Here is a 26,728-nt window from a genome sequence, read left to right on the forward strand (position 1 = left end):
GAAACAAGGCAATATAGATACTTGACACAGAATAGCTTGTCCCTAATTAGTAAAATGAAAGAGCTCATATAACTTACAGTTAGAGTAGAGGCTATCTTGTAAGTTTTGTCAATATTCATGAGAAAATAGTGATATCACAGAGACATAAGCAGGGGCGTATCAAGAGAGGAGGTGTGTAGTCTCTGTCCGGGCCCCTTCCTCACTAGCCGGCAGAGCAATAGGCTCTGGGCACTAGGTGACCCTCGCGCTGTCCCAGAGTCTAGTGCACATGCGCAGGTTGATTTTCCTACTGCGTGAAACACCAGGAAAATGCCGCCACACCATTTTCCCAGTGGTTTCTGCAGCAGTCTCCGGAGGGCTGCGGACGCGAGTCTTCGGAGGGCCGCCGACACAAGTCTCCGGAGGGTAAGTATTGAAAAAATGAGTGCAGGGTGTGCCGCCTGGACCCCAGGAGCATGCGTGCACCGACGTACACACTGCACCAATTATAGATACACCAGTGGACAATGGCATTTTTTGTGTCAGGTCTCTGTTATGTAATTAGCACCTGATGAGAGATCTCCCTCCACTGTCTGGAAATGAGGTGTACACGTTACAGGCAAACTGACATATCAACATTTTGATCCAAAACAACTTTTCAACTACAATTTCATTAATAACTTTTTAAACAGCATGTTCCATTAATTCTATAATAAAGGAAAAGATAATGTTATCTTCTGTAAATCCCAATAAATGACATCCAAAGACTACTGGTTTTCAGGTTGTAAGATACTTGTTTTATGTAAAATATAGTTCTAATTTTAGATTACTTTGATATTTACTCATATTTTCACTGTCTTTAAAAATAGCATAGAATGCAGCTGTTTATATATATTTTGCAAGTAATAAAAAACAAAAGCTACATAGTTATTTAAAAAAGCAAATATAGGACTACTTTCTCCGTGTGGCTGCACACTGCCGCGCTCTGAGGCCCCAGTACCACTCCGGCCGGGGATATTAGATACTTGTGCCGTTCCCGCGGGCGGTGCGCGGCCGGCGCGGAGCTCAGGAGACTTGTCCGTTTTCATCTGCGGGCCGGGGACGCGGTCCCACCCATCTGCCCTATCTGTGCTGCTGGTGCCTGGGCCCCCTCTGCCTGATCTGTACTCAGATGCTGGTGCCCCTGGTAAGTCTGGCCTGTATTTGTTTTAATGCAAGGGGCTAGATTTTGAAGGGACACGGGGCCTGCCTTCCTGGAGTGACGGGCTGCACTGGGTCCCCCTTTTTCTGACTCCTGCACCCTGCAATATCCCCCCTCGCTGTTTAGCCTACTCTCTGCCTCCATGCTGCCCATGTGACGTCCCTCCTATGCACCCATTAAACCGCTAACGCTTCTTCTTGTCTGAAATAGAACCACAAATCTCTACCTTTTTGACATTTTTATTGCTGTTTAGTATTACACTATCCGGACGGGCATCATGCCTCCTAAAAAGTCCAAGATATCCGCCCTCGCACCTCCTATTAAGTTTGTCTCTAATCGCAACCCTGAGCCCGTACCAAAGGGGAAGCTCAGTGTGATCTCCACGTCTACCGTTGCACACTCCCCCGTTCCCGGGCCGGACCTTGCCTCGGATGCACCTCTTACTGTCCGTACGCTTCACCGGATGCTCCAGGCCTTACGAACGGACATCACCACCGACCTTCAGTCTTCTATTACTCAGCTCGCGGGTGACGTGACCGATATTGGCATCCGCACCAACAACTTGGAGGATAAAGTGCAGGAGCTGGTCTCTTCTCACAACAAGCTTCTTACCTCCCACAACTCGGCCTTGGCGGAACTGTCGGCCGTTAAAGACAAGCTAGCCGATCTTGAGGACAGATCCCGTAGAAACAACATTAAAATCAGGGGTGTTCCGGAAACGGTTTTGACCAATGACCTCCAAGATTTTGCTCTCTCCCTTTTTAAAAAATTGCTACCCTCCGCTGACACCCGAGATCTACTGATTGACAGGAAACACCGCCTGCCGAAGCCTCGTTTCGTTCCGAGTAGCTCTCCTCGAGACGTCCTCCTACGCCTCCATTTCTTCCACATCAAGGAAGATATCTTCAAGGCCACCCGTATGGCGGAGGACTTGGATGTCTTGGATAACTTACAATTATTTCCGGATCTGTCCCTCCACACTATAAATAAACGCAGATCCTTCCACCTATCACGAAGGCCCTCCGTGACCAGGAAATACAATATAGATGGGGTTTTCCGGTTAAACTGCTGGTTCGGAAGGATGGCTCCACCTTCGTCATCTCATCACTGGACGCTGGCGTCAAAATCTTGACTGACTGGAACATCCCTGTTTTGGTCCCGCTGTCTTCTCAAGGCCCTCCAGTGCAATCGGACTGGTCCAAGGTGGGCTGACGTTCTACCGACTCAAAGCCTTTACCTTTTCTGATCCTTGTTGATTGGATCCAGGACACCTGATGTCGGGACGATTTCTGTTCTTTAGTTCTGCTGTCTCTTCACGTTACTATGGATTGTCTCTGACGTGGGTTTTCGTTTTTGAAGGGACTTTCGTTACTATGTTTCCTGGACTGGCACTGGGTTCTGATGTTACATTCGAAAGTATCGTTTATTTCTTGGCTGATGTATTTTCTATGCTCCCATGCTTCGTTTATATGCATTCCTTTTGTGGTTCTCCCATGTGATATTATGTCTCAGGTTCCATGGGTGGGGCTTGTAATGGCCTCCCCCCACAAGTTAACTATGTTGCCGCCTCTTTTTTTTTGGCGGCACCTAATGTTGCCCGATATACTGGGCCTTTTGGGTTCTTTTTGTGTTTTCCTGATTTTTCCCACCCCCTTTTTTTTTCCTTTGTACTTTTTCCCCTTCTCATGTTCCCCAGACAGGTACTTCCATGGCACCCATACGCACTTTTGCTTTTCTGTTCATTGATGGTTAAGGTTATTTCTTTCAATGTCAAAGGCCTCAATTCCCCTCATAAACGTAGACTGGCTCTTTCTACATTTCATAATTATAGAGCTGATATTGTGGCTCTTCAGGAGACACATTTTTCTTCTTTGTCCCCCCCCCTGTTTTTCGAGACCATAGGTACCCCACGTGTTATACTGCTAATGGCCCCGCTAAACGTAACGGTGTGGCTATACTGTTTCATAGACACACCCCTTTTACTCTACAGCGACAAATCCAGGATAAAAATGGCCGTTATCTCATCCTTGTTGGTACTATTGACAACACCTTAGTGACCCTTGTATCCTTGTATGCCCCTAATTCCCGTCAAATCCCATTTTTGCGGGAACTCCTCGAGGAATTATGTAAGATTCGACAGGGGGCACTTATACTATTAGGAGATTTTAATCTAGTCCTCGACCCTAAAGTGGATAGGTCTTCCTCGCAAGGCCCTAGTCCCCCTCTTCGAGATATGGGTCCGTCCCTTGCTTTTAAGAAACTACTTGCGGAGTTCGACTTGTATGATGCCTGTCGCGTCTTCTCCCCTACAGAGATTATACTTTTTTTTTCTGCCGTCCATAACGGTTACTCTAGGATAGACCTTATTCTCCTAGACAAGAGGACTCTCCAACACAGCCGTAAAACTAAAATCCTTCCCATTACTTGGTCGGATCATGCCCCTGTATTGTGGTCCTGGGACTTGGGTTTGTGTGTCCCCCCCCCTCCCCCCGCCCTTGGCGACTCCCGGAATATCAATTGACGAATCCTGAGACTCTGAAGGCCCTTACTGACTCTCTATCAATGTATATGCAGAACAATACCCCTGAGGATACTTCTATCTCCACGTATTGGTGTGCTCTGAAAGCCGTGCTCCGTGGCACGTCTATCCAAAAAGGGGCTCAACTCAAGGCTCGCTCTAAGAAAACGCAGGCTGACTTAGAGTTGTCTTTACGGTCTTTGGAGTCTCAGAATCAAACCCGCCCTACTCGGGCTTTACGTAAACAGCTTCAGGAGGTGCGAGCCCAACTCCAGAAGCTTTTTATGCTTCGTATGCAAACAGCCCTAGCTCGCTTCCGCAGCAAATTTTATACGGCAGGAAATAAGGCCACCCGTTTGTTAGCACGCAAGCTTCGTAGCCGCCAAGCCCGCAACCGTATCAAATGCCTCATTGCCCCTTCAGGCAAACCGTGTCTTAATCCCCTTGATATTGCTAATTTATTCTCCAAATTTTATGCCAAATTATATAATCTGCGTGAGGATTCTACTATACCTCAGCCCTCAGCGGCCTCTATCTCTGCCTTCTTGGATGGCCTTTCCCTCCCCTCCTTGGATGAGGATGCCCTGACTTCCCTGAATGCCCCGTGGTCTCTGGAAGAGATACAACTCGTAATTCGGCAATTGCCAAAGGATAAGGCCCCCGGCCCTGATGGCTTCATTAACTCCTTTTACTCCACATTCAGTGCGGTACTCTCCCCTCTCCTCCTGCAGCTCTACTCCCAGGCCTCCAATACAGGGTCCTTCCTGGCGGAAATGGTTGAAGCCCAAATCGTAACCATCCAGAAACTGGGTAAAGACCCCTCTGACTGCAAGAATTACCGACCTATTGCCCTCCTTAACACTGATCTCAAAATTTATGCTAAGTTAATAGCCAACCGCTTGAATCCCTTACTCCCGAGTCTCATCCACCCAGACCAAGTAGGTTTTGTCCTTGGCCGTCAGGCCCCCGACAACACTCGGAGAGTCCTCGATCTAGTTGAGTGGTCTTCCCATACTAATTCATCGTTTCTCTAAATCTCTCTCGGGCCGAAAAGGCGTTCGATCGCCTCCATTGGGGTTATATGCGCCAGGTGTTGTCCAGGTTTGGTCTCCGCGGGGACATCCTGCGCTCTATCTTAGCTCTTTACGATGGCCCTTCTGCTAGAATATTTAGTAATGGTTTCCTTTCCTCCTCATTTCCCTTCTCCAATGGTACCAGGCAGGGGTGCCCCCTTTCCCCGCTCATATTCGTGTTAGCTATTGAACCCCTTGCCCAAATGATCCGACTCTCTCCGAAATTTCCCGGTCTTACTGTATGTGATACTTCCCATAAGCTCTGCCTTTTTGCAGACGATGTTTTATTGTTTGTTTCTGACCCAGGGACCTCGCTGCCCGTCCTGCACGATATTCTGGGGTGCTTTAGCGCTGCTTCATATTATAAGTTGAACACAGTGAAATCGGATGCACTTCCTATTAATATTGCAACCTCTGTTTTGCAATCTGTCAAAGCGCGCTTTCCGTATACGTGGAAAGACTCCTCCCTAACTTACCTGGGAATCTCCATTCCCTCTCATTTTCAAAATGTCCACTCTCTCAATTATGTGCCTCTCCTGGCTCACCTAACCTCACTTACTTCTACTTGGATGGGCTACGAGGTCTCCTGGCTGGGCCGCCTAGCGGCATTTAAGATGATGTTATCAAAACTCATGGATTTATTTGATGCCATCCCCTATGCAGTTCCTCGTAAACTGTTAACCCAGATGCGAAGGTTGATGTTATCGTATGTTTGGAAGTGTAAACCTCCTCAATTGGCCTATACATGTATGATTCGCTCTAAGTCACAGGGAGGACTCATACTCCCCGATCTACTCAGGTACCATGAAGCGTCTATGCTCTCCCAATTGTCCGATCTGTCTCTCCCCCCCCCCCCCCCCCCCACTCTAAACCATGGGTGGATCTAGAACGTGCCCTATTCCGGAACTTCCCCCTTATCGATCTCTTTTGGCTCCCCCGACAACTCCGCTCCCGCTACCCATTGTCGCCCTCTTCCATAACAGACGCCCTGACAATCTGGGACTCTAGACTCACATCTTCCTTTAACATTACAGTACCCACTAGAAACATTTCTCTCTCTGCATTGGATAAAGTGTTGCCTTTTCTCCATTTCTCCTACTGGAGACGTTTAGGTTTGGAATCCCTTACTGACATTTTCTCCCCGACCTCCCTATTGCTGTTTCCAGATCTACAAGCTAAATATAACCTCGACCCTTCAGCCTAGCTCTATTATTACCAACTTAAACATTGGATAGATGGAATGGCCACTAACCCTAATGTCTTCCAACTCCCCTCTACCAGTGTCCTGAATAGATTGACTAAACTTTCATCTCGTGGAGCCATTTCTGACTGGTATGATTTGTTGTCACCTCCGATTGCCACGACTACATCTTCAGCTCAAATTAAGTGGGAAGCCGATCTCCATCGTACTTTCACTCTCAAACAGTGGGAATCTATTCACCTTTCTTCTTTGTCCCTTTCTAAATGTACTAACCACACCGAAATGCACATTAAACTATTACATAGACTGTATTTCACCCCTTCTAAGCTACACACGATCTGGCCGACCACCTCTAAATTCTGCTGGCGCCTCTGCCACCACGAAGGTACACTCTTGCATGTTTTCTGGGACTGCCCTGTCCTATGCTCCTTTTGGGATAAAGTATATGATCTTATTCATTCGGTCACTGGCCTTAGCCTGACCCAGGACCCCTCGTTGGCGCTGCTGCACTGGTACCCAGTCACTGTCCCCAAGTCAACTCGCTATGTCCTTGGTCACGTTTTAATTGCAGCCAGAGCTACAATTGCTCAAAACTGGAAATCTCCTCCCCCCCCCCCCCCCCCCTCCCTTTGCAAAAGTTATTTCTAAGACCCACTTCCATTTGGAGATGGAAACCAGGGATGCTACATACTCTACATCCCCTTCTTCCCCTACCATGAAGTGGCTCTCATGGCATACATACATTTCCAAGAATAAGGTGATCTAACCGTCGTCCCTACCATACAGAGCCCTCCCTGTGACTTGGGCGACCCTCTACCTGTAGAAAATCCATGATTTGTGTATATTTTTCTGTTTTCTGTACTGCTTTTGGATGTCCTGTCTCCCCCCCTATATTATTGTTTTTGCCCTATTGTTATTCTATTCTCTTTTGTCTTTGTTGTGTTCTTGTTTTGATTCTATATCATAAATAAAAAACTTAATATTGAAAAAAGAAAAAAAAAAGAAAATATAACAGGAACAATAGGAATCCACAGAGGTAAAAAAAAAAAAAGGTGCAATAATCGTAGCCGAAAGCAAGGAAGGGTCAGGCAAGATCATCTTCATCGCTCCAATCTGCAGGAGCATCTGTCCCAAAATAACGATCCCCAAAATTACCTGAAACAAAGAAAATGTAACAATAAATAAAAACCAAACTTGTGGGAGCTGTCGGTCAAACAACAGATTGGGAAGCTTTTAACCCACATTTGATCAGTTAACGTTAGAACACAAACACACACACAGGATATTCCTTACATTAAGTGTCAGAGCCCGTTGAATTTTCTCAGCTAATCACAGGCCAGAATAAAATTACTTTTGGTGATATGCTGTGCCACTTTAAACATAACATTGCTGCTTGTATATAATTAATGCTGACTTTATAAAGGGTTACTCTGTGCTTAGAATCTTGTTCAATACTCTGTTATGTCTCTTAACACAAGCAAGAGACTAGGGGCCTAATTCTGAGTTGATCGCAGCAGCAAATTTGTTAGCAGTTGGGAAAATCATGTGCACTGCAGGGGGGGGGGGGGGGGGGCAGATATAACATGTGCAGAGAGTGTTAGATTTGGGTGGGGTGTATTCAAACTGAAATCTAAATTGCAGTATTTACCCTGCACAGAAACAATATAACCCACCCAAATCTAACTCTCTCTGCAAATGTTATATCTGCCACACCTGCAGTGCACATGGGGGGTAATTCTGAGTTGATCGCAGCAGCAAGTTTGTTAGCAATTGGGCAAAACCATGTGCACTGCAGGGAGAAAAGATATAACATTTGCAGAGAGAGTTAGATTTGGGTGGGTTATTTCGTTTCTGTGCAGGGTAGATACTGGCTGCTTTATTTTTACACTGCAATTTAGATTTCAGTTTGAATACACCCCACCCAAATCTAACTCTCTCTGCACATGTTATATCTGTCCACCCTGCAGTGCACATGGTTTTTTGCCCAACTGCTAACAAATTTGCTGCTGCAATCAACTCAGAATTAGGCCCATGGTTTTGCCCAATTGCTAACAAATTTGCTGCTGCATTCAACTCTGAATTACCCCCTAGGCCTAACAGACAGATCCAGAACAAATTTCAGATTCAATCAATTCCAAGGTGAAATATACAAAGTTAAATGAATTAAAATCTGTATAAAGCCAGCAAAACACGATCACAATTGGTTAGATAATCAGGACTATTACACAATTGGCCAACCACTGGATTGTCTTGTAAGATTATTGCACCAGCTCAAAATTCATTTTTGTGGTATTGGATTTACTCTAGCATGGCTCATGCAATCACTGTCTGTAAGAGGAAAGGGATGCTTATAGTTGTATACTGACACCATACCTGTAACCTATTCTACAGGCCACATGAATACAGGACAGCTTCATTGTAGCAAACTGCTGCAGATATGTACATTTGTGGTGTGCTATTGGATTACCCCATGTACAGCCAGATTAATGTCATTATAAGAGTTTCCATTAGTTGCAGCAATAAATCAATTAGTTAATATCTTCCTTGGTCTGTTCAACAGATATATTCTGTACACAAATTGACATGATGGGGTAATGTTCATAGGCAGATACTGGTGGGACTTTGGTGCATTGTGCTGTGTTTTTTTTAATATGATGAATGGAGCAATAATGGTCACCAAAATGGTGATCCACTGGTTCTGACTTCTAACTATGGATAAACTAGAAATGTATCAACTCCATCCACAATCTGCCTGGACTCTGTTCCATTTATCTGTAAACATCTAAGAAAAATAGATAACTGATGCTATAGAAGATTTTAGACATAAATGATAAATAAACACCGAGAAGAAATTCCCCTGATCAACCAGACAGACATACCAATTCCAGGGATTATTCGGAACATGTCATTAACTTTCTTGTCCACTGCCGTGGTTAATATGCGCACTCGTGGGAAAGCATATGCCACAGAGTGTACTCCCAGTTCTGCCATGAGTAGTGATAGCAGGAAGACTTTATCTTCTGGCACCTCATGGTCCTGTCAGGGTGAACAAAGTGATGGAGGGAAACTTATTGCCAGCTTTGTATCGACAAAATCTCACTCTCATTTTACCTCCCATCACCCACTTACCAGCAGTACTCGAACAGCCATCATGGCTGCTGCTCCTGTGGAAACTGTACAGTCCATTAGAATAACGTGATCCTCACTGATATCTTTCGGGAGTCTGAGATAGTGCAGCTAAGGGGTATAAGGAAGCGTTGGAGACATAAGAGCCCAAGGTCAGGAAAAACCAACAACAAAATACGTATTCCCACTTTGTGGTGGGTCCATCATGATGGTTCTGCCCTTATGCTCTCACCTCTGGCTCTCCAGTGCTCGGGTTGGTCTGGATTAGGATGGTTCCGATCCTTACGTCCTTGCACACAGCTCTTAGTGCTGGTTCCATTGTCTCACCAGCTCTCAGTATAGAGACTCCAGTTATCTAGCACAAGAATGACAGCAATTACCATGCTACAACTGGGTCTAAGGTTTTCCTACACAGACTGGACAGATGTGGCCCTATTGTGTGACAAAACCTGGTCACACCTGGCTATTCAGCACTCTCAGTTGTGGCATCACCAAAGTGCTTGGACAGTGTCCACATACACAGTCAGATACAGCCAACTGGAGGTCGTTTTAATCTTGCTCAACATCTAATAGCTCACAATCAGACTGTAATGGGATTGACAATTATGTGGGACCTATGCAAACGGTTCCTTTTTTTTTTTTATTATCCTTTATTTTGAATGGTCAATCAAAATGACAAAAAAACAAAAACATTGTGGCATAGGAAAAAAAAGACAGGTAAAATACTTGAATAAACAGTAATAGTGACAGTTTTATCCTCAAATGGGGGTAAAAAGTGGAAGGAAATCTTCAAAGTCAAAGAGAATGGGACAGTATAGAGGAGACAGATTTCACTGATCATGGTTCCTCTAAGGGGGTGGTGGAATATAGACACATAGGGGGGAATTCAAATGTTTGAAAAGTCAGTTTGCTGTCTGTTCTTTTTCCTATCTAATAGACAGGAAATAACAGACACCCAGCTGACTTTTCAAACATTTGAATTCCCCCCAGAGAGTGATAGAAGTCTACCCTCCATCAATAGCCAGGGAGCCCAAACTTGGCCGAAAAACATGGCCTTTATGGTGAAGATAGTAAGCTATCTCCTCCATAGCAGCCACATGCCAGATTTGGCATTTAAGTGCAGAAAGAGACGGTGGGGAAGTGGTTTCCAGTTCAGAGCTATCAAAGATTTGGCTGCTGCCAAAATGAGAGCAGTCAGTTTTTGGGCTAATTTATTAAGAAACGTGGGAAGGACCTTTGTCACTGGAGCATCAAAAGGAGAATTCAAATGAGTATGAACCATGTCCCAAAAGAAAGCAATAATCAAACAAGTCCACCATGTATGTAGCATATTACCTCTGCAACCACAGCCAGCGGTAATAGTTTTTATACAAGGTTTCCTTAATTTTGGTGGAAATTAAAGACTTGAGACCAGGGAAAGCTAAAAGTTCCAACGCTTTGTTATCTGGGGGTGGCCAGAGATCTTTTTCCCACTCAGCCTCACGAACTCTCGGAGAGGGAAGGGCAGTGTCCGGGAGGATAGCATAAAGTTGGGAAATCAAACCCCTGGTCAAGAGGTGGTGCTTGCAAAGGTTCTCAAAAGGGGTGGTCTTCAGGTTGCCGACTGTCGGGATCCCGGCGCACAGTATACCGCCGCCGGTATCCCGACAGCCGGCATACCGACAGATTTTCTCCCTCGTGGGGGTCCACGACCACCCTGGGGGGAGAATAAATAGCGTATAGCACGCCACCGTGCCCGCAGCGTGCCCGCGAGCGCAGTGAGCCCGCAAGGGGCTCATTTGCACTCGCCACGCTGTCGGTATGCCGGCGGTCGGGCTCCCGGCGCCGGTATGCTGGTCGCCGGGATCCCGGCCACCGGCATACCATACTACACCCCTCAAAAAGGTAAGGTTTTGGAGAGCAAGGATTGGAGGCAAGGAGCTTGGGACTGGGAGATCTGTTGGAGCTCAGCCAAGGCTATCCAATGACCCTGTCTGTCAAAATCCGCTGAAAAAGTCCCACTGGATCCAACCGTGGCATCTTATAATAAAAGACCCAGGGGTAAACAGAGGGCTATGCCAGACAGAGGTCAATGGATTGGAGAGGGGAGATTCATTTAAGTAAAATGCAGGTCCCAAAGGGCAGAGTCAAATTTATTGGTGGAGAGCAGTTTAGCACTGACAGGCCGTTGTAGGGAAGGTTGGACCCACAGAGGGGTTAGGTCGGGAAGACTTATAAAAAGCTGTTTCAATATCAAGCCAAGACATGGAGCCAGGTGGAGCATAAGAGGCAACTATTTGAGAGAGATGGGAGGTTAGATAGTACAGTTTAACGTCAGCAAAACCCTGCCTCCCCCAGAAACCGGTTTCTTAAGGATATTGGCTGAGATTTGCAGAGGTCTATGATTCTATATGAAGCGGGTGAGGGTCTTTTGGATACTGCTAAGGAAGAAAGCAGGAACAGCTACAGGGTGGGGTTGAAAATAAGATTTTACTTACCGATAAATCTATTTCTCGTAGTCCGTAGTGGATGCTGGGAACTCCGTAAGGACCATGGGGAATAGCGGCTCCGCAGGAGACTGGGCACATCTAAAGAAAGCTTTAGGACTAGCTGGTGTGCACTGGCTCCTCCCCCTATGACCCTCCTCCAAGCCTCAGTTAGGATACTGTGCCCGGACGAGCGTACATAATAAGGAAGGATATTGAATCCCGGGTAAGACTCATACCAGCCACACCAATCACACCGTACAACTTGTGATCTGAACCCAGTTAACAGTATGATAACAATGAAGGAGCCTCTGAAAAGATGGCTCACAACAACAATAACCCGATTTAGTTAACAATAACTATGTACAAGTATTGCAGACAATCCGCACTTGGGATGGGCGCCCAGCATCCACTACGGACTACGAGAAATAGATTTATCGGTAAGTAAAATCTTATTTTCTCTGACGTCCTAGTGGATGCTGGGAACTCCGTAAGGACCATGGGGATTATACCAAAGCTCCCAAACGGGCGGGAGAGTGCGGATGACTCTGCAGCACCGAATGAGAGAACTCCAGGTCCTCCTCAGCCAGGGTATCAAATTTGTAGAATTTAGCAAACGTGTTTGCCCCTGACCAAATAGCTGCTCGGCAAAGTTGTAAAGCCGAGACCCCTCGGGCAGCCGCCCAAGATGAGCCCACTTTCCTTGTGGAATGGGCTTTTACAGATTTTGGCTGTGGCAGGCCTGCCACAGAATGTGCAAGCTGAATTGTACTACAAATCCAACGAGCAATAGTCTGCTTAGAAGCAGGAGCACCCAGCTTGTTGGGTGCATACAGGATAAACAGCGAGTCAGATTTTCTGACTCCAGCCGTCCTGGAAACATATATTTTCAGGGCCCTGACAACGTCAAGTAACTTGGAGTCCTCCAAGTCCCTAGTAGCCGCAGGCACCACAACAGGTTGGTTCATGTGAAAAGCAGAAACCACCTTAGGGAGAAATTGAGGACGAGTCCTCAATTCTGCCCTGTCAGAATGAAAAATTAAGTAAGGGCTTTTATATGATAAAAGCCGCCAATTCTGACACACGCCTGGTTGAAGCCAGGGCTAACAGCATCGTCACCTTCCATGTGAGATGATATATTAAGTCCACAGTGGTGAGTGGTTCAACCAATGTGACTTAAGGAACCTCAAAACAACATTGAGATCCCAAGGTGCCACTGGAGGCACAAAAGGAGGTTGTATATGCAGTACCCCTTTTACAAATGTCTGAACTTCAGGTACTGAAGCCAGTTCTTTCTGGAAGAAAATCGACAGGGCCGAAATTTGAACCTTAATGGACCCTAATTTTAGGCCCATAGACAGTCCTGTCTGCAGGAAATGGAGGAAACTACCTAGTTGAAATTCCTCTGTAGGGGCCTTCTTGGCCTCACATCACGCAACATATTTTCGCCAAATGCGGTGATAATGTTTTGCGCTTACATCCTTCCTGGCTTTGACCAGGGTAGGGATGACTTCATCTGGAAAGCCTTTTTCCTTCAGGATCCGGCGTTCAACCGCCATGCCGTCAAACGCAGCCGCGGTAAGTCTTGGAACAGACAAGGCCCCTGCTGGAGCAGGTCCTTTCTTAGAGGTAGAGGCCACGGGTCTTCCGTGAGCATCTCTTGAAGTTCCGGGTACCAAGTCCTTCTTGGCCAATCCGGGACCACGAGTATCGTTCTTACTCCTCTCCTTCTTATGATTCTCAGTACTTTTGGTATGAGAGGCAGAGGAGGGAACACATACACTGACTGGTACACCCACGGTGTCACCAGAGCGTCCACCGCTATTGCCTGAGGGTCCCTTGACCTTGCGCAATATCTGTCCAGTTTACAATCAGTTGGAAGACTTCTGGGTGAAGTCCCCACTCCCCCGGGTGGAGGTCGTGTCTGCTGAGGAAGTCTGCTTCCCAGTTGTCCACTCCCGGAATGAACACTGCTGACAGTGCTATCACATGATTTTCCGCCCAGCAGAGAATCCTTGCAGCTTCTGCCATTGCCCTCCTGCTTCTTGTGCCGCCCTGTCTGTTTACGTGGGCGACAGCCGTGATGTTGTCCGACTGGATCAATACCGGTTGACCCTGAAGCAGAGGTTTTGCTTGACCTAGGGCATTGTAAATGGCCCTTAGTTCCAGGATATTTTTGTCTCCAGGCTTGACCATAAGCCCTGGATATTTCTTCCCTGTGTGACTGCTCCCCAGCCTCGCAGGCTGGCATCCGTGGTCACCAGGACCCAGTCCTGAATGCCGAATCTGCGTCCCTCTAGAAGATGAGCACTCTGCAACCACCACAGGAGGGACACCCTTGTCCTTGGTGACAGGGTTATCCGCTGATGCATCTGAAGATGCGACCCGGACCATTTGTCCAGTAGGTTCCACTGGAAAGTTCTTGTGTGGAATCTGCCGAATGGGATTGCTTCGTAGGAAGCCACCATTTTTACCCAGAACCCTTGTGCATTGATGCACTGAAACTTGGTTCGGTTTTAGGAGGTCCTGACTAGCTCGGATAACTCCCTGGCTTTCTCCTCCGGGAGAAACACCTTCTTTCTGGACTGTGTCCAGGATCATCCCTAGGAACAGAAGACAAGTCGTCGGAACCAGCTGCGATTTTGGAATATTGAGAATCCACTCGTGCTGCCGCAACACTACCTGAGATAGTGCTACACCGACCTCCAACTGTTCTCTGGATCTTACCCTTACCAGGGAATCGTCCAAGTAAAGGATAACTAAAATTCCCTTCCTTCGAAGGAATATCATCATTTCGGTCATTACTTCAGTAAAGACCCGGGGTGCCGTGGACCATCCCTACGGCAGCGTCTGAACTGATAGTGACAGTTCTGTACCATAACCTGAGATACCTTTGGTGAGAAGGGTAAATTTTGACATGAAGGTAAGCATCCTTGATGTCCCGAGACATCATGTAGTCCCCTTCTTCCAGGTTTGCAATCACTGCTCTGAGTGACTCAATTTTGAATTTGAACCTCTGTATGTAAGTGTTCAAAGATTTTAGATTTTAAAATCGGTCTCACCGAGCCGTCTGGCTTCGGTACCACAATAGTGTGGAATAATACCCCGTTCCCTGTTGCAGGAGGGGTACCTTAATTATCACCTGCTGGGAATACAGCTTGTGAATGGCTTCCAAAACTGCCTCCCTGACAGCGGGAGACGTCGGTAAAACAGACTTTTTGGAAACGGCGAGGGGAATACGTCTCGAATTCCAATTTGTACCCCTGAAATATTACCTGAAGGATCCAGGGGTCTACTTGCGAGTGAGCCCACTGCGCACTGAAATTCACTGAGAACGGGCCCCCACCGTGCCTGAACTTGTAAAGCCCTAGCGTCATACTGAGGGCTTGGCAGCGGCGGAAAAGGGTTTCTGTTCCTGGGAACTGGCTGATCTCTGCAGCCATTTTCCTCTCCCTCTGTCACGAGCAGAAAAGAGGAACCCTTTTGTCCGCTTGCCAACCAGGACTGCGCCTGATAATACGGCGTCTTATTTTGAGAGGCGACCTAGGGTACATCCCCTTTTTTAAGGCAATTCCAAATGCCGTTTGGAATCCCTGACCACTTTACTGGTAGATACAAAGCACTTATACTTGATGCCAGTCGGCAAATATTCCGCTGTGCATCATGCATATATAGAAAAGCATCTTTTAATTGCTCTATAGGCAATAATATACTGTCCTTATCTAGGATATCAATATTTCCAGTCAGGGAATCCGACCACGCCACCCAGCACTGCACATCCAGGCTGAGGCGATTGCTGGTCGCAGTATAACACCAGTATGTGTGTAAATACATTTTAGGATACCCTCCTGCTTTTTATCAGCAGGATCCTTAAGGGCGGCCATCTCAAGAGAGGGTAGAGCCCTTGTTCTTACAATCGTGTGAGCGCCTTATCCCCTGTAGGGGGTGTTTCCCAACGCACCCTAACCACTGGCGGGAAAAGGTATACTGCCAATAACTTTTTAGAATTATCAATTGTTATCGGAGGAAAACCCACGCATCATCACACACCTCATTTTATTTTTCAGATTCAGGAAAACTATAGGAAGTTTTTCCTCACCAAACATAATACCCCTTTTTTTGGTGGTATTCATATTATCAGAAAAGTGTAAACATTTTCCATTGCCTCAATCATGCAATGTGTGGCCCTATTGGAAATCACGGTTGTCTCTTCACGTCGACACAGGAGCCAGTATCCGTGTCGGCGTCTGTATCCGAGGTAACGGGCGCTTTAGAGACCCTGTATGAGACATCTGGACATGCACAAGCTGAGTAGCCGGCTGTCTCATGTCAACCACTGTCTTTTATACAAAGCTGACACTGTCACGCAATTTCAACAGTACATCCACTCAGGTGTCGACCCCCTAGGGGGTGACAACACTATTACAGACACTCTACTCCGTCTCCACATCATTTTTCTCCTCATACATGTCGACACAAAAGTACCGACACACAGCACACACACAGGGAATGCTCTGATAGAGGACAGGACCCACTAGCCCTTTGGGGAGACAGAGGGAGAGTTTGCCAGCACACACCAGAGCGCTATATATATACAGGGATAACCTTATATAAGTGTTTTTCCCTTTATAGCTGCTGTATTGTTTATACTGCGCCTAATTTGTGCCCCCCTCTCTTTTTTAACCCCTTTCTGTAGTGTAGTGACTGCAGGGGAGAGCCAGGGAGCTTCCCTCCAACTGAGCTGTGAGGGAAAATGGCGCCAGTGTGCTGAGGAGATAGGCTCCGCCCCTTTCTCGGCGTCCTTATCATCCGTTTTTCTATATGTTTTGGCAGGGGTTAAATGCATCCATATAGCCCAGGAGTTATATGTGATGCATTTATTTTAGCCATATAAGGTTTTATCGATTTATTGCGTCTCAGGGCGCTGCCCCCCCAGCGCCCTGCACCCTCAGTGACCGGAGTGTGAAGTGTGCTGAGAGCAATGGCGCACAGCTGCGGTGCTGTGCGCTACCTTATCTGAAGACAGGATCGTCTTCTGCCGCCGATTTCACCGGACCTCTTCGCTCTTCTGGCTCTGTAAGGGGGCCGGCGGCGCGGCTCCGGGACCCATCCAGGCTGAACCTGTGATCGTCCCTCTGGAGCTAATGTCCAGTAGCCTAAGAAACCCGATCCACTCTGCACGCAGGTGAGTCCGTTTCTTCTCCCCTTAGTCCCACGATGCAGTGAGCCTGTTGCCAGCAGGTCTCACTGAAAATAATAAACCTAAACTAAAACTTTCACAAAGAGCTCAGGAGAGCCCCTAGTGTGCACCCTTCTCGTCGGGCACAGAAATCTAACTGAGGCTTGGAGGAGGGTCATAGGGGGAGGAGCCAGTGCACACCAGCTAGTCCTAAAGCTTTCTTTAGATGTGCCCAGTCTCCTGCGGAGCCGCTATTCCCCATGGTCCTTACGGAGTTCCCAGCATCCACTAGGACGTCAGAGAAAAAGGAAAAACCATTTGGGTATAATGTTCATTTTAATGGCAATAATCCTGCCCAGCCATGAGATAATAAGGCGGTTTCAAGATGTCAAATTGGCCTGCATCCAAGAGGAAGGAAGTTTTGGGAAAAAGAAGGTCGTAGCGGCAGGTGAGGTAAATTTCTAAGTATTTGATCTTTCTGGGCTGCCATTTGAAACTAAAGGTGGGTACACACTAATAGATATATCTGCAGATCAATTGATCTGCAGATATATCTATGGACGGATCGGGCAGTGTGCTGTGCATACACACTGCCCGATCAGTCGGGGACTGACGTCATGAACTGGGCGGGCGTGTACACATGCCCGCCCAGTTCAGCTGTCAATCACCGCCGCCCGCCGCAGCATGTGTACGGGCGGTCGGCTGACCGCCCCGTACACACACAGCGACGCGCCAATATATCGGTAGATATATTGGCCGTCGGCTGTGCTGCGCGGCAGACGCGATACGTCTGTGAACAACGGAGTTCACAGACGTATCGGCCGTACACACTGGCCGACGGACCCGCAATATATCAGTGTGTACGGGCCTTAACATTAGTATTAAGGATCAGTGTTTCTTGGGGGGGGGTACATAGAGCAACATGGCTTCAGATTTGGAATAATTAATTTTATAACCAGAGACAGCGCTGTATGATTTAAGCACTGTAAAAAAAGGTTATGGTGGAGCCCACCTGTATTACCTGGGTATCAGGGTTAGATCTGACCTGAGAGGCAAGTGGTTCAAACAAGAGAGCAAATATCAAGAAGGGATAAGGGCAGTCCTGTCTAGTGCCATTGCTGATAGTAAGGAAATCAGTGGGCATGCCGCACACTGTCATTTTTAGAAAATAAAAAGACTAATACAGACTAACTGGTCATCTATATCCATGCCAGAATGGCTTCTGGGGTAAATGTAATAGGGTCCGAGTTGGCGGAGGTCTGGGATTTTAATCCGAGAATGGCTGCATTTTTAAAGCGGCAATCATTTTTAAAATGCTAAACCAACCTGGTTTTGCTTACCCTATGAACTCTACTTACATGTATTTTGCAACTATTACAAAGATCATATCCAGTACACACAATAGAATACATTCCACACTCACCCGTTTACCATCATATGTCCGTCCTTTATAGTCATGTCCTTGTGGGGTCTGAACAGTGCAGCTCTAAAAAATAAAATAAAAAATATAGAATAGGATAAGGGTAGGATAGGGTAAGAGGAGTTCAAATTGAATTCAGGACACTTAATTATATTTAAAATGGAAAATCAGTATGTTTTAACTATGTATAACATATTGTTCTAGTTTTATAAGTTTATTTCACCTTGATTTAACAGGACAATAACCTTCAAAAAATTATGTGCTTATTTTTGGTCGGCACAGTGTACTGAATATACTAGACATCATTTTATGTTCTTCTGCTGTGGGGGCTATAAGAAAACTCACAAGATTGGCTACGTCATCTTTCTTTGTGAGGCGTAATGCTCATACTGATGTTACACATATCGATTACCATTTGGCGAATCCCCAAACTATATACTCAGAGCATTATAACACTTTAGATTGCCATCAGAATTTTACGTGAACATAAAGGGCTTATGGGACTGTGAAGACAATAACATTTTCCAGAAAGGTGAACTCTGCAATCTGATTAACAAGCACCATCGTATAAACTATAAGAAGTCATAAGAAAGGATATTTTACAGTCATCATAATTATTAGACAAACAAAAGGGTAAACACAGATACATATATATTATATTAAACATAGTATCTATACAAAAGGTTGAGTATCCCATATCTAAAATGCTTGGGACCAGAAGTATTTTGGATATCGGATATTTCCGTATTTTGGAATAATTGCATACCATAATGAGATATCATGGTGATGGGACCTAAGTCTAAGCACAGAATGCATTTATGTTTCATATACACCTTATACACACAGCCTGAAGGTCATTTTAGCCAATATTTTTAATAACTTTGTGCATTAAACAAAGTGTGTCTACATTCACACAATTAATTTATGTTTCATATACACCTTATATACACAGCCTGAAGGTCATTTAATACAATATTTTTAATAATTTTATGTATTAAACAAAGTTTGTGTACACATCAGAAAACAAAGGTTTCACTATCTCACTCGAAAAATTCTGTATTTTGGAATATTTGGATATGGGATACTCAACCTGTATTCCTTTGCAGTATACAGCAATGATTACAGATAGCGATATCAGTAGAGTTGCCAAGGTTGAAAACCAGACAACATTCCATCACGTTGTCCTTATCCCTATACAGACTGTCTGTGATGATCCAGAGTCAATACAAAATGTCAGCAAGGCAGCTAGGATCAATTCCCTGGAGCAAGCACCCTAATAAGGCAAACTAATAATCATTGCGGAAGATACAATTTCTTGTAAAAACAGAAAAAACAATCAGGTTCTACATTTGTGTAATGATTTGGCCATCAAAAATTGTCCTTAAAGTGTGACAGTGGAGTTAAGTAATTTTAATATCTATAAATCCATTATTAAAATGACCTAATACCACATGCTCGAAGTCTAAACAGAACTTGCTAAGTAATCAGAAAGGAAAGACGTAATCTTTAAGATGCTGTAAAAAAAAAAAAAAAATACAGGTTGAGTTTCCCATATCTGAAAATCTGATATCCAAAATATTCCAAAATCCAATAATTTTTGACTGAGATAGTGACAACTTTTGCTTTCTGATGATTCAGTGAACAGTTTCATGCACAAAATGATAAAAAAAAAATACTGTATAAAATGACCTTCAGGTTGTGTGTATATGAAACAAATGAATTTCATGTATATACACAAACTTTGTTCATGCAGAATATTCCTACAAATACTGTATAAAAATATCTTCAAGCTGTGTGTATAAAGGTGTATATGAAACAAATACCTTCTGTGTTTAATCTTGGGTCCCCTCTATAAGATCTCATTTAATATTCCAAAATACGGAAAATCTGAAATCCAAAAGACTTCTGGATATGGGAGACTCAACTTGTACTTGGTAATGCTGCAGACACCCTTCAAGGTAAATATAACATACAGTAGTGTTTCATTGAAAGAATCCTTCATTTTCAGAAAATAATAATTAAATACAATTATGTTTTACCAAAATGACTAAGATTATGTTTAAATATTTTTTTATGATTGCTTCTAAGCTACACAGAAGTATGTAGAGCCATTCCAACACATACGTACTGGGGAAGGGGGAAAGGAGGGGAAAGGGGAAAGGAGGGGAAAAGAGAGGGGAGGGGAAAATAGAGGGGAGGGGGGGGCGGGGTTGTGTGTGAATGGAAGCAAGTGCACTGACCTTGCCCCTCACGCTTACCCTGAAAGGAAGGAAGGACAGTGCATGCTCTATTAGGAGCCTCATGAGTCGTCGGGAATAGAAGATGAATTCATCCCGGCTCGTTTCTCTATTCCTGATAGTAGGTAAATATAGACATTATGCATCATAATAATATTCACTTTACAATTACTAAATACAATATATTACTCCATCCACATTAACAGTCTTTAAGCTAGTAATAAAGGCAGACCAATGATCTTTGCTTCATGAAGAGGTGACGCCAGGAATACATTCCATGCTTTTAACCATTTGTTTTGCTTGCAGAATACACATTCACCATTAGCCATCGATACAACTTCAAAAACCTCTGTAATACCGCTTTCAGACAGGGGCTTCGATACAGATTTTATCCAGCTTTTGGAACTCGGGTTGGATCCCGGTCCCAGCTTAGTCTCCCTTATAACTCAACAGATAAAATTCCTGGAGCAAGCATTTTGGACCTGGAAATTTGCCGGGACAAGCCAGCTTAATCCAGGTCCTTTTTCTGTGTGAAAAGGTCAACCTGGGTCTAAAGTCTTGCATCCTTGACCCTGGGGTTGAAGTCCCAGCATTTTTGTTCTGAGTGGACCCTTTCCCAAGGAGAAAGTACCTAAGTTGAGCCAGCTTGCCCCAGTAATTTAGTGGATCAAAATCTCTGTGTAAAAGGGTATAACTCCCTGTCTTCTGCATAAATTACATAAATAAAACTGCTAAAATGCACCTGACCTTCTCTGGTTACCTAATCAGCTTCGCCTACAACATCAGCCACACCCTACAGCTGTTTTGAATACTATCAAAGTTTAGGATCTTAAGCTATCAACTCAATTTGATTTTACTCTTCCTAACAGATCTGGTATCTCTTAACGCTTTAGATAGATTATTACCTCACCTTCATATTTCCTACTGGATGCACTTGGGTGTTGCGTCTTTAGCAGATTTATTTTCCCCATCCTCTATCTTACCTATCATAAATTTAACTTGGGTCCCAGGAGCCGATTTTATTATCTTCAACTTGAACCGAATTTTTAATACGGTCTATAACCTCCTCCTGTGGGGCTATATACAATTTGTACTGCTTACTTTCACCCCCTGGCCTGACAGATAAGACTTCTGTTCAGCTGAAATGGAAAAACTGACCTCCAATGCACTTTCACCCTTAAGCAGTGGGAATCTATTCACCTTTCCTCCTTTTCCCTATCCAAGTGCACTAATCATACAGAGATTAATTTTAAGGGGTCTATTCAATGCCTGTCGGATCCAACAGTGCAGTATTCAATTTGTAGGCATTTCCGACAGGTTTTGCCTGTTTTCGACAATGCTGATCTGACTTTTTTTTTATGTTGAATCAGCATTGTCAAAAACAGGCCAAAAACCTGTCGGAAATGGCTGCAACTTTGACAAGTCGGAAAAACGGCAACTCCATTGAATAGGCAGAATCCTGATTTGACCTAAAAAAGTCAGAAACGGACGTCTTTCTGACTGACATTGAACAGACCCCTAAGCTTTTTTTTAAACAGACTTTACTTGACTCCCTCTAAATTACATAGGATATGGACTGCGACCTATAAACTCTGTTGGCGTCTCTGCCATTTAGATAGTATAATCTGTCATATCTTTTGGGACTGCCCTGTTTTACGTCCCTTTTGGGCGGAGGTATATACCTTCATACAGGACATTTTAGGCCTCACTTTAACTCCAGACCCCTCCTTAGCCATTTTGCATTAGTATCCCATCACGGTCCCCAAATCTGCCCGCTGTGCTCTTGGCCACACTTAATATCTGCTAGGACCACTATTGCGCAGCATTGGAAATCTCCTCCCCCATTTGCTAAAGATGTATCCAAAAGTTCAATTCCATTTTGAAATGGAGACTAGAGGTCCTGTATTCCACAGCTCCGTGTTCCCCTATAGTGAAATGGTTCTTGTGGCACTTATTTGTCACAGAAGATAAGGGTGATTCCCCCCCCCCCCCCAAAAAAAAACCCAAAACAAATTCTATTATTCGGAGTCCTTCTCACCCTTTTAATCTGAATGAACCCCCAACTGTGGGCCCTGATGACTGAATTATTATTAATACTGTAACTTTTCTTTATGTTTATTGTCTGTAGATGACCCGTCTTCCTTACCCTATGTTTTTTTTTAATTCCCCTTGTTGTCCCTTTCTTTTTTATGTAGTCACAAAAGTATTGTATATGAACCCAACAAGCAAGAAAAAAAGTGTATCAGCATCAGTGGTGCATTTTCAAACAACCAATCAAGATCAGTTTGTTGGTGATGGCAAATAAAAAGAAATATGGCTTTCTCAAATGTATATGCAAATGCACCCTTATTGTATTTGGCCTAAATGAAACTGTCCCTTTCCACTCCTGTTCCCCCTCTCAAGGTGCAGGCGGCAGAATTATTCAGTTCTGCAGAGGCGCATATAGGCGGGTCTTGTAACTATATCCTGTGTAGGTTTGCTGTTAAGAAGATATGCTGCTCAACTTTAGCGCACACTCTGCATCAGCCCCATAAACTCTATGAATAACATGCATGCAATATAGAAAATGTTAAAACGTTATCTGTACATACAGAAGTGCTCTATATATACAGAATCTTTAGACCACTATAATAGATATATAGCATGCCTGTTTCATGATCCCTGTGCTTGAGCAAAGATATCCCTAAAACCTGGACTGTAATGCAGGAGATTGAGATACTCTGCTGTACATAAAGGTATGTTAATCTAGAAAATTGCAATAGTTATTACATAGGCAGCTCGCAAGTTCCAGAAGAGAGACTATAGAAAGTATGTGATAATAGTCTGTGTTCCACTGTTGTTATAAGCTAAATCACAGGTGCTCAAACTCGGTCCTCGGGACCCCACACAGTGCATGTTTTGCAGGTCTCCTCACAGAATCACAAGTGACATAATTAGCTCCACCTGTGGACCTATTAAAATGTGTCAGTGAGTAATTAATACACCTGTGCACTTGCTGGGTTACCTGCAAAACATGCACTGTGTGGGGTCCTGAGGACCGAGTTTGAGAACCACTGAGCTAAATAAATAAACAATAAGGAAATCCCTAATTTTCACAAAAATCTAGTAACGCCTGCGTCACCTACCTTATAATTGTGTGCATGACGCTTACTTGAGGCGTCTCCTGTAACACGCTCAATGTCCTTGGCAATGGTTGTGACTGGTGGGCAGAGGCCAGGGCCGCCCTAATAGCAGAAACACAGATGGGAGTGAGACGTGTCACCTTATAAGCCACCTACAGTATGCATGCCACGTTTATTAGAGTCATGCCAGCCGTACATCATACATTAGCAGGGGACTCTCTGTACAACACATGCAAGATCTCAGACATGATAAAACGTAAGGCACGTCGTGTCCCATACCTCAGTAATCATTTATACAGAGCCCATTTAGCCAAATGCTGATCAGTTCCTTTACTATCAGATTTAAAGGGGCTTTAACTTTCACATGGCTTCACACACTTTCCTGCAATATTTAGTAGATACTAAATATTGTTATAACTTCTTGGCTTTATTCTGTGATTTTTAAAACATGTATTCATATCATTACGCAAAGATGTTTATTGTAGTTACCCTTGGATATGACACAGCTTTGCTGCACTCTCAATATTATGTAAAATTATATCCAGAGAGCAGCTTTGTTTGATACTCTAGAAAAAGAGATTATATAACCCTGCACAATGATATAAAGACATAAAAACAATGTAATTAGGAATAATATTATTATTATTATTATTATTATTATTCCTATTAATATTATTATTAAATGCTTAATGGATGACATACAGAAGTCAATAAAGTTCATTCATCTAAAAAGTGTAAGTGCCCTTTAAATGTCTCTGCTGAATATTTAGGGGTGTAGAAAAATGATCGGTCTGCACAATCATGTAATCACTAGTAGCCCCCATGTCTGTAAGGGAAAGGCTGGCTATTTTCTTCATAACGGAGTAATTGGACAAATCTCATCTTCTTCTTCATTCTTGTATATTTAAAGTGGAAAATACTGTATAAAAAATATTTAATATCTGTCAGGTGCACTGTAAAAAAAATCTAAGCACTAGAGGTGTTTGTGAGCAATAAATATTTAACCATTTAATGTAGGCACATTTAAGTGGTTTGTCTCAGAGTGCACACAAACCACTCGCAGTGCCGATGTTTGTGCAGTTGTCGATTATTTCTACTGCATATGCGCAAAATATCCTAATAACCCTAATGGCGGATGCGTTACCATGAGTGTATGCACAAATGCGCTATTGTGTATAGGCGAGCTGGTACCTGAACCGCAGAGGCAAAGTGATGGGCAGTCCTGGGCAATGTCTAGGAAGTGGCCTGAAGGGAACGCATCAGTCTCATGGGTGTTATGGGAGTGTCGCGAGCATGTCACTGCAAGTACCCGGCATTCTCAGATGCAGAGCCGCTTCCACAATAGCCATAGGGCTGCTGCATTGGTGATGCTGGACATGATGGTGCTTTCACTTTCAAATGGATCCACACACTTTCCTGCATGCACGCCAAATCTAGTGAGATCGCTCATTTCACCGCTGGGTGAAATGAGCGCCCCCCATCCTCCCCCCTCAACCAGCACACATCGCGCTGTGTGCTGAGCGGGGGGGGGGGGAGATGTGTGCTGAGCGGTCTCTGCTAGATCACTCAGCACACATCTCCCCCGCAGTCTTTGCTAAATACAGATAAGGCACAGACAGGAGTAGCACATAGTTCCGCATTTCATTTAGAACATTTATACGAATAATTGGGTGGGCTTTACGTTCTGATCTATTTTCCATCAGGAGATCCTAGGAGTAGGGATTGAGTTTTCACCTTATACAGGTTGAGTATCCCATATCCAAATATTCTGAATTACGGAATATTCCGAAATACGGACTTTTTTGAGTGAGACTGAGATAGTGAAACCTTTGTTTTTTGATGGCTCAATGTACACAAACTTTGTTTAATACTCAAAGTTATTAAAAATATTCTATTAAATGACCTTCAGACTGTGTGCATAAGGTGTATGTGAAACATAAATGAATTGTGTGAATGTAGAGACACTTTGTTTAATGCACAAAGTTATAAAAAATATTGGCTAAAATTACCTTCAGGCTGTGTGTATAAGGTGTATATGTAACATAAATGCATTCTGTGCTTAGATTTAGGTCCCATCACCATAATATCTCATTATGGTATGCAATTATTCCAAAATACAGAAAAATCCGATATCCAAAATTCCTCTGGTCCCAAGCATTTTGGATAAGGGATACTCAACCTGTAACACATTATAATACCTTAGCCAGCAAAGCAGGCACAAATAAGGAAGCTGTGCAGATATTCATTTTTTGCAGGAACCTATCGTTCTTACCGATTTTGATGAAAACCTACTCACCAAAATTATCTGCTGGAGATCATTTACAAAGAGCACTCGATAAGCACTACCTATCATCGGCTGGTGCACATCAAGGTGCACTCCTACTGTCAGCTCACTGGAGACACCTTCACAAACGACATGTGCACCAACCAGGGCCGGATTAAGCCTTGGGATGGCCTGGGGCACTTAGGACAGGGGGGCCCCCCTGTGGAGGGTGAGTGTATATTAAATTGTGCATACCTCTCAACTAGTGATGAGCGGGTTCGGTTTCTCGGAAACCGAACCCCCCCGAACTTCACGCTTTTTACACGGGTCCGAGGCAGACTCGGATCTTCCCGCCTTGCTCGGTTAACCCGAGCGCGCCCGAACGTCATCATCCCGCTGTCGGATTCTCGCGAGGCTCGGATTCTATCGCGAGACTCGGATTCTATATAAGGAGCCGCGCGTCGCCGCCATTTTCACACGTGCATTGAGATTGATAGGGAGAAGACGTGGCTGGCGTCCTCTCCGTTTAGAGTAGACTAGAGAGTAGTAGAGACACTTGATTTACTAATTTTGGGGAGCATATTAGGAGTACTACTTGCTGATAGTGTGACCAGTGACCACCAGTTTAATTAATCCGTTCTCTGCCTGAAAAAAAACGATACACAGTGTGACACAGTCACATACCATATCTGTGCTCAGCCTCAGTGTGCTGCATCATCTATGTAATAATGTATATCTGACTGTGCTGAGTGCTCACTGCTCACACAGCTTAATTGTGGGGGAGACTGGGGAGCAGTTATAGCAGGAGTACATATTTTAACAGTGCACACTTTTGCTGCCAGAGTGCCACTGCCAGTGTGACTGACCAGTGACCACTGACCACCAGTATATTGTGATTGTCTGCCTGAAAAAGTTAAACACTCGTCGTGTGGTGTTTTTATTCT

General features: G+C 44.5%; 1 protein-coding gene across 3 annotated transcripts in view; it reads right to left on the reverse strand.

Moving 5' to 3' along the window:
- Positions 1-6,585: 6,585 nt before the first annotated feature.
- Positions 6,586-26,728, reverse strand: part of UCKL1 (uridine-cytidine kinase 1 like 1) — a 177,602-nt gene continuing 157,459 nt past the window's right edge. For all 3 annotated transcript variants that reach the window (XM_063959197.1, XM_063959199.1, XM_063959196.1), the window contains 7 exons: positions 23,525-23,623; positions 20,421-20,514; positions 18,166-18,228; positions 9,331-9,453; positions 9,102-9,209; positions 8,852-9,008; positions 6,586-7,127 (listed from right to left, as the gene is read on the reverse strand). In XM_063959197.1, coding sequence (XP_063815267.1) covers positions 7,057-7,127; positions 8,852-9,008; positions 9,102-9,209; positions 9,331-9,453; positions 18,166-18,228; positions 20,421-20,514; positions 23,525-23,623 — 715 coding nt within the window. In that variant the 3' untranslated portion in view covers positions 6,586-7,056. The remainder of the gene's footprint in view (positions 7,128-8,851; positions 9,009-9,101; positions 9,210-9,330; positions 9,454-18,165; positions 18,229-20,420; positions 20,515-23,524; positions 23,624-26,728) is intronic.

Source organism: Pseudophryne corroboree, chromosome 3 (assembly GCF_028390025.1).
Source record: "Pseudophryne corroboree isolate aPseCor3 chromosome 3, aPseCor3.hap2, whole genome shotgun sequence".
In the NCBI taxonomy this organism is placed as follows: domain Eukaryota; kingdom Metazoa; phylum Chordata; class Amphibia; order Anura; family Myobatrachidae; genus Pseudophryne; species Pseudophryne corroboree.